General features: G+C 40.2%; 1 protein-coding gene across 1 annotated transcript; it reads right to left on the bottom strand.

Annotated features, from left to right (window-relative positions):
* Positions 1 to 6640, bottom strand: fgf6b (fibroblast growth factor 6b). Its single transcript, XM_026923406.3, has 3 exons — positions 5984 to 6640; positions 5417 to 5520; positions 1 to 887 (listed from the first exon to the last, which is right to left on the bottom strand). Exons 1-3 carry the CDS (start codon positions 6315 to 6317, stop codon positions 711 to 713), a joined length of 615 nt encoding a protein of 204 aa, XP_026779207.1. The 5' UTR covers positions 6318 to 6640; the 3' UTR covers positions 1 to 710.
* Positions 6641 to 9401: the final 2761 nt, after the last annotated feature.

Below are 9401 nucleotides of genomic sequence, written 5' to 3'. Positions count from 1 at the left end.
CTTGCGGGAGAGTCCCGCCAGAGCCCTGGCTAACATGTCAGCCCTATTTCTGACTCCCTGGGGCGTTCGGAGAATGCATGTTAAAGGGGCGGCATGGAGGAATGCCAAGGCACCTCAGCTCATCATGCAGCAAAAAAGGGATCGGTGTTGCTTTAAGTGCTCTCACATTTCCATGGCAGGAGAACTAGAGAAAAAAATAAACAAAACAAAACAAAAAAAATCTAGATATGTTAGTATATATAACCTGACAGCACAAATGAAACTATCAAGCTTGCTTTGGCATAGACAAAAAAGGGGGTAATTAATTTTCTGCATAACTCCGTAAATCCCTTTAACCCATTGGCGGCTCTGAGGTAATTAAACAAAAAAAAAAAAATCATTTTGCTGTATAAAGCTGAAGAGGAAATCTTCTGTCTGTTCCAGTATTTCCTTATGTCCTTTTAAGCACCCGAGTAAGGTGAGGAGACTGGCAATGCCTCCATATCCACAAGCAATAATGTAAAAAAAGAAGAAGCAGCAAAAATGGCATATACATAAAAATCAAAAAAAACCTTTGGCTATCCAAATATACATATATAAAGTCACAATAAATATTATCGGAGTAGTATTCTTGCAGTCTCTTTTTGGTGGGTACGTATTCATCGTTTCGAGTCTCCCATGTTGGAGAGCAAACCACATGTGCAAAACGAGAGCGCTTCTGCCAGTCTTGCTCATATTCGAGGGAGGAAGTGAGTGACTGTCATGGAGGTGCTGGCCTTGTTGCCTCTCTTCACTCTGCCATGTTTGCTGAGAGCGATATAGAATCCCTTGTAAACGGAAGACTCGTAGGCATTATAGTTATTTGGCAGCAAGGTCTCCTTGAACTTGCACTCGTCTTTAAAGGTGGGCTGAAAAGAAAAGAGACAAAATGAGATCAGAATCATGGACAATATACAATTTGACCTCTTCATGATCACTCTTTTCTTGACTGAATCATGAGATTGAGATGTTTGCAATAAAAACACTTTGTCATATTTTTCATCACATTTTGTTGCAATCAACATGAAAGGTATCTCATGTTCAAGATAAATGGTGCTTATTTCACATTTGCAACTGATTTACATAATGTACACAAAAAAATATGACGTGGATGTAAGCTCGTTTTTCTCATGTTCTGTAAATTGATAGCAGTTTTTCGTGTATTACCATGATGTCATGTTTATGATTTTCCAGGCATTTTATCCATGCTTTTTCAAAATTAATATGCACTTCTACTCAGGCATGTAAGAGGATGTAAGCTTGTTACCAAGGAAAATGCAAGTCTCCCATCTATCAGCTTAAGCCTAATTTTCTTGTGCGGTATGGTATGGATTGAGGAGCAGAATTAAATCACAATATTTCACTCTAAAATACATTTTGTACTATGTAAATACACAAACAAACATGACATGAAATTCAAATACATATGAATTCCTGAATTGTCCCTGTAAACTGACCCCACACTTTGATGCGCACTGTGGAGATCGGAAGAATCTTTTACAATCTTATTCAGAGACAATACTTATCTTGAGGATTGTATATTATGTGCCACGCACATAAAACTAATAATTAAATTAGGAACTCCTCTTAGGCCAACTTGAAATGACCTGTAACCAGAGCAGATGACTGCTTGGTCAGGTGATCTACTAAACCATGGGCATGTTTCCTTTAGAGAAGAGTGCAAATTAGCCAAAATGGGTACAATGCTTTATTCTAAAACCTCAAAACAGCTTAATGAAAGCATGAAAAAGTGTATTGTACACACACATTACAATTTCATGACCTCAATTTTGTGCATTCAATTTTTCTGCATCTGCACACTAAGGTCAAGTCAAGTGTTTTTTTTTTAAATGTCATTCCTCTATATAGCTTGTATACTTTAGAACAAAATGTCATTTCTCCAGGACCATGGTGCAACACATAGCAGTACACAAGACTACATAAAGTGCAAATACACAACAGTGTGAGACAAGTGCAGGACAATAAATACACAGAACAGAACAATAAATACACAGGACATGGGCTGTAAACTGTAAACTATTTGGTACTGTAGCAGCAGTAGGTATATCATAATATAGATTTATTTTGTATAAGAAATGCAAAAAAAAAAAATACAAGTTTCCTGCATTCCTGCTTAAGCTTAATGCTTTCTGCTGCTTTCTGCTGGTACGAAATATAACACTACTTCCATGTCATTATGCAAGAATAGGATATGCTGCATCAAGTGCTATATTTTTAAGCTGGCAGCCAATTAATGTGGCTGAAACCCAGAATTTTGCTGTGATTGCTTCACTAGCATGATTATCACAAGTAGTATCCTTTCCAGGTCCTATTCATAACAAACAGACCTTAATACATGCTTCAAATAGTATAAAATTACTATTAGATGTTTATTTGAATCTTTGTCTACTGCAAAGCAATCTAAACTATGGGGTTTTTTTTGTCTCTTGATTTTATGCTACATCGTACTGGGGGAATCTGCTTTGCCAGTCCACATTTTCTATTCCCTGACTGCTTTTAGAGCTTAAAGGAAAGTGCTTTCCTGTTAGCTCAGTTTAGACACAAATTAAAAACTCGTTCTGAGTGCTCTGAACAACAACATGAACTGCATGCAGGTAATGTTAATAATATGTAATAAGAATGGTCTTCCCAGAATTTTATGTTAAGCACCTGTGTAATCAGAATCTGAATATGCAGAAATACTGATGTAACTCTTGAACTTAAGCTGCTGACTCTGAATGCGGCACAAAGAGAACAATTATCCACATGTTAGATTAGTGACCTAGCTAAATTAAGTCTTTCTGCATGTTTAAAATATACACATGAGGTTGGATCGTAAGTGGGTTTTATGTCAGGAGGTCACGGTGTGTGACAAATTTAGAGGGGTGAGGGAGAGGGGAATGATTGTTAATGAACACTAACCATTACACAATTTAGCCTTCTGGTAAACATGGACAGGCATTCACTAACTAGCAATGAAATCCAGTCAACTGTAAGTTTAAGTGAAGACAACTATAGGTAACAGAAATAAACAAAATATTTGACTATAAAACAAATTACAAGAACAGTATATATAACTCATATATAATTAGCCAAATGACAATATACTGTATATATGTGGGTAATAAAATGCAAAGCGTAGCAACGTCTTCTCAACACAGTGTTTAAATAAGCAGAATCCATTCCTGGGTTTGGACATTTTGTGACTGAGCTAATGCTGTAAACTCTCAGGCTACTGCAAGGTGTTAAAAATGGCAGCAAGACTTTAATGGTTTCTTTTAATGGCAATTAAACCCTGTGGATATTTCAAGTACTTTCCACCCTACACAAATTTATAGACTTTTACTCACAAATGAGCAATAAAAATGAAACGAATTCATCTTTAATATGTGTCTTGGCATGCTTTTTGATTGTGCTATATAATGACCTTAAAATTATCAGGTTGCTGTGGCATTTTGGGCAAATGCGTTCAGAATGCAGATATGTTCACCTTCTACAATATGCTGACTTTCAGATACTTTAAAAAGAAAACTAGCTAGTGTTGAAGGCCTGATTATGAGCACCATCTCGACAAAGATTAAGAAATTTAACAATTTAATTTAGCACCTTCAACTCTAAAAGACCTGTTGACAAGTCCAGATTTCTCACTCTCCTAACTGCATACCTTTCCTAGCTTCACTGTCTGCACTAAAAGGTTCATTATAGCTGCTGAATAATATACAAGTCCAGAGTTTAGGTTTAAGGGGTTTAAACCATATCCCAGAGCAGCTGTTCAAAATATATTTTTTTAATATTTATTTAGTAGCCATTTACCATTCAGCTTTAGTCATTTCATTTCACGTTCAGAGCTCTAATATGTTTTCCTTTGACCTGACATTTGAAACTCTGAGCTGTCTTGGTCATGGTGTACTTGCTTGTCACAAGGGATCCGGATATAATTGCGCAACCAAAGAGAGACTATCATGTAAAGGATGTTGAAACTTTCAACAAGGCTATAATGAGGGCGAACAGATGATGTGAAAAACATTCAGGGGTGATACAGGGGTGATGGAGACAAGGACTTTGCAAGTACTATACTGAAGTAGTTTTTCAGTCTTTGCACTTCTTACACTTTTGCATTTAAAAGACTGGATTCTACTTTGACCACTCCATGATTTCTAGGATCTTCACAGCAATAGCCTCAGTGTTGAATTAATATTTACAGTATTAGTCAACCCTTCCAGAAGGACTTATAGGAATACTGTAACACTGGATATTTTTACAATGTTGTTACTTTTGTGAGTTTATTAATTGTGCATGTTTATGCATTAATAATTTTACATCTGATATATAGTAAGTGCATGTGTAAATGTAAATGTTTTTAGCTATGATATTGATTAATTTAATTGCCACATGTAGGTTCACCTAACTTATATACTTTCTGCAAGAGTTCATACTGTAGCTTTACTCTAAAAAGTGATTATGGCTCGATGTAGCTTTTAGATATTGATATAATATCCATGTTACTACAATGAATTAAGTTTGTAGATGTACATATTTCTATTTAATGACTTTAACATAAACCTGCCATTATTTACCTTTTTTTTTTTTTTTTTTTTTTTTTGCTGAACTTACATATTTTACCTAAGTGGAAATTCTGCCCTTAATTTAAATATATTGATCCATGATCCTAACAGGGCTCTGCTTGAAATCCTTTCTGACAGGGACACACTCGGTTGTAGGGAACATTTAAGGGTTCCCCCAAAGGGAAAAGCCCTAAAGGTTCTAGATTTAACCTATTAACAAATCTAACCAGTCACCTGCAGATTACAAAACATAGAAAGAGCTAACTATTAGGCACTTTTAAAAAAAAGCCAATGATTTTCGTTCTTGTGAGGAAATGAAAGCAATTAAAATATAAAAAATAATAAGCAACGGATTACTGATCATGTATAGAATCACTTGTTTTGGTAGAATTTCAAGACATGTCAAGTCTTTGCACTTAAGTATACTTCAGTGATTTTGCTTCTACAATTCTTCAGCCCATTAACAAGCCATTTATTAGGTTGAAATAAGTAAAATGTGTAGATAGGATCTGAGTGAGTCATTATTTTCTATTATTATGCCATGAAATAATTTGGAAGTCATTGATATTTCATTACTTCAGCCTTGAGAGACAACAATGAATAAAGTCTGCTGATTTCTTCTCACATTATCTTTGCGCTTTGGGAACAGAAATATAATAATAAAACACAAATGTTGTGATCCCTGCTGCTCTCACACCTGACAACAAGCCCTTGAGGCTAAGAACTGTGTGTTAAAGAAGTGTAACAAAAAAGATGGGCAGCACACAGGGACAGAAGGAGGAGGAGGACTGAGAAACACTGCCTTTAAGGATGCAGGGTGAAGTGGAACCTACCGTTCCGTACAGTCTTCCCCTGCTGCTCATGGCGACGAACAGCTCGCTCTTCACGCCGTACAGACTCACCACCCCGCGCTCCACCGCAGAAATCTCGATCAGACCTGAGCAGAAAGCACAACATCGCGTTAGAATTCAGATCAGTCCTGCAGCACCAAGAACAGCAGCACGCAGGGGCTGTGCAGGGACGCTGTGCAGGGACGCGCGCGCTCGCGTTGTTCCGAACAGCAAAAAGCACGTTCAGCTCAATCTAAAGCAATCTCTTAGCGTCTTCCAGAAGTCCACTCAGGACAGGACACAGCGGATTCGCGACTTCCGAAGGAGTCTGTGTAAAAATAAGTTGCAGTCTATCTATATCCGTGCAAGCATTCGTGTCATGTGGATACTTTACAGTAACGGATATATTGTTGTTGTTTTTTTTTCAGTAAATAAATGCACTAAATGTGAATATATATAGTGAGAAAGCTGTGCGTCCGGGACGTGTGCGTGTGTGTGTGTGTGTGTGCGCGCACGCGTGTGTTTATGTGCATGTGTGTTGCGTTACAGAATTTCCGCACGCAAACTCACTGTACTGGGTCTCGTCGTGCACACCGCTGATCCGGCCATCTGGGAGGACCTGCAGGTGAAACCCGATGCCCACGTTGCAGTAGAGCCGTCGCACGCGCTTGATGCCCAGCAAATAGTCGCTCTCCCAGCTCGTGTCCGCCCTCTCGCCCGAGATGGCCAGCACAGAGCGCGACAGCAGGCTCTCCCAGCGGCGCTCGGGCCAAGTCCCGTTGGTGGCGCTGGCGCTGGGCGGCCCGATCCCGGTCAGCAAGCCCAGGAAGAGCACAGCGGCGAGCGGCCAGCGCGCGCTGGCCTCGCGGACCATACTGACAAGCGACCTTCGCGCAATGGCCATCCGGTTTACCTCGGGGGCACGTGGTGCGAAGCGCACGGCGCTAAAAATACCGCTCCTCCTGTTTTCCTGCTTTCGGCATGGCTGCACGAGCTTATTTTAGCGTCACGGAGCAGAGTTTCAGGAGCGAAGCGCGAGCCCGGAGTCAGTGGGGGACGGAGTAAGAGCGCGCTGCGACGTGCGGTGGCTGTGGTGGTGCTGATAGTAGTGATTAGCATGTTTCGCCTCTTTGCTTTTAGGGGCAACGCCGGACAGCTCAGTGTGTGTGTGTGTGTGTGTGTGTGGCCCCACACTCACCGAACACCTATCACACCTTGCCAGGCCCCCAGCATCCTGACGTGCGACATCACTCTGTCTTCACGCACTGTTCCGCGCCATCGGGAGGAGGAGGGGGAGGAGCACAGAGAAAGTTGTGATGAGCGCCCAAGCAGTAGCGGCTGCTCTGGATGGGAGTACAAGCGTCCCAATTTGGGACGCTGGTCATATGGCTGACCAGGCCGCTTCCTTATTTAGAAGGAAGGTGTAAAAACAGGCCACTTGTCACCGGAGAGCAATGGCACTCACACTACCGTCTGACACTTTTCCCCATTGCCTTTTGGAGGAGGATTATACAGGTTGTGAACGCTTAAGCTCTTTTTTTTCCCGCAGTGAAAACATATGGCATGATAACCATGCGTGAAGTCTCTACAAATAAAACAAATGCAGTGCGTGGGGTTTAGATGATAGAGATACGCGGCGTCACGCAGTGATGCTGCTCAGGGCTGGAGCAAGCGCGCGCGCCGCTCGGTATGCCGTGACGTCAGCGCAGCATCTCTCGGTCACTGGCAAGATGACATCACTTACTCAAGAGCCATCATCATTAGTTACATTTACTGCATTTGACATCTCGTTATATTCACTCAGCTTTTTAATACATCATAACGCCTTACAAGTCGCATACAGGCAATGAATACAATAAAAAGAGAAAAAAAGAAATAAATAAAACAAAACAAAATGCATACTTCAGCTTTCCAAGTAACTCTTAAGAAAAAACCTTTCACCAATAGTGTATTGCTATGGTGAAATGTTCACAGTATATAAAGAAAACATTTTTTTTGGTGTTAGCATTAAAAAAATCACCCACTTGAAGAATGTCAGTATACCTGTCTGAGAAATTGCACTACATGGCAGTAGTGTGCTTCACTGGCACATCTGCACAGTCACATGCTGTATCATCAGATGTCTTAAACATGATGCCAGAGCCCAGAGGGAAATAATGACAGCCAAATAGACAGACTAAGCCTCAGATCGATAGTTGTGTTGGACAGCAGGCCAAGCAGCAGTATGATTCTGCTGAGTGACTGCTGAGAGGACTGCTTTGCAACTCGCCTTTTCTAACATTTCACTGTCGTGGTCTAAATTCTGCTGAGAATTGGTCAACGTGGTTCTAGACAGGATAGAGACAAATTAAAGGAAAAACCAGTATAACATGTGAGTAGGATGCTGGGATGTGCCTTGCCATTGATTCTACAAGTCTCTAAAACTGCACTGGAGGGATAAACGCCTTTCTACCAAAAGATATTCCCTAAGTTGGTGTTTTGTGATGATAATGATGGTGGAGAGTGCTGTCTAACACGTTCCTCCAAAATGTCCCATAGCTATTCAGTTGGGTTGAGATCTAGTAGCTGTGAAGGCCACAGCATATTACTTACATCATTTTTGTACTCATCAAACCATACAGTGAGCCTGCGTTTCCTGTGGATGGGGCGGAGTCATCCTTAAAGAGGCCACGCCCATCAGGATAGAAATGTTTCTTCATACATGTAGGATAAAAGTGATTAGTCAGAATAACTTTGTACCGATTTGCTCTCTTGACTCCCCTTTCTGTAAGTTTTAACATGCCTTTCAATTTTGTTCTGTACTTTTGCCGCCCTCTTCAAAATGTGCTTCGTGGTACATTAAGGTGCCACACTGACACAATTACAGCAATTTCAACATAACTGCATATTAGCAAATCATTTCTGAGGCATGAACCGCTCTGGAATCACTTACTACTGGTGTTTATCGACATACAAAGAGTCTAAGGTAAACTCTTAGAAAAAAGTTAAATTTTTTCCTATAGCGTATCCATGGTGAAAATAATAAAAAGGCTACAAACAACAACAAAAAAATTATATGTAACCCAACCTTTTCATGTCACATTTGTCTCTGATTGGTTTTACCAATTAAATATCAATGGCTTGCAATTGCTTAAAAAAAAAAAAAAAAAAAAATATATATATATATATATATATATATATATATATATATATATATATATATATATATATATATATATATATATGTATATATATAGTGTTTCCCTCAGATAGAAAGCACTTGTTTTGGCTATAGATTGTGACTGAGCTGAATAATGAGATAAAATGTACAGTACCAGGGCATTTAGGCCCAGGATGAAGAAACAGTGACCTGGAAGACAACAACAATATGTCCATTCTTAGACAAGGGGGGGGGGGGGTCATGCACATTGTTGGAACTAGGTCAACTGGCAAATATCAGGAATAGAAAGATGACGGAGGAGCCAGTCCTATATGGGACAGTGCAGATGATAGAGAGCAAGCTAGTGAATTCACTCAAGTGTGTGTTCTGTCTCCTTGAATCTGCATGACCCACCACAGTATAGACCAGGTTTCAATAAGACCAATGGCAGGGTGTACACTTAAGCTTTTCTCAGAAGCCTCCACCCCCTTTCCCCAGTAGTCATGGCTGTCAAACATAACTTGAAATCTGAGGGCCGCAAGGAAGAACGTCATGAATGTTACTTTTGTCTTTGGTCAGCTGTTTCTCTCGCTCTCTTTCTTTCTTTCTCTCCTCTCTCTCTCTCTCTCTCTCTCTCTCTCAGCCTCTCCTCCAAATATAATTGGCCATACCAATAGGTTTTGTGCACTGGAGGAGGGCAGAAGTGTGAGTAACGGGATCTACTGCATGTCAAGTCCTTTAAATTAGGTTTATATGAAAACTGGGTTGTACAGTATACATACAACAGCTGTGAAGAGGCAATAACAGCAGGCAGGGAATTACTCAAGCATGACATAAAGACCATGAAAG

The sequence above is a fragment of the Pangasianodon hypophthalmus genome, chromosome 18 (assembly GCF_027358585.1).
Source record: "Pangasianodon hypophthalmus isolate fPanHyp1 chromosome 18, fPanHyp1.pri, whole genome shotgun sequence".
NCBI lineage: Eukaryota > Metazoa > Chordata > Actinopteri > Siluriformes > Pangasiidae > Pangasianodon > Pangasianodon hypophthalmus.
This window is presented reverse-complemented; position numbering and strand designations above follow the sequence as displayed.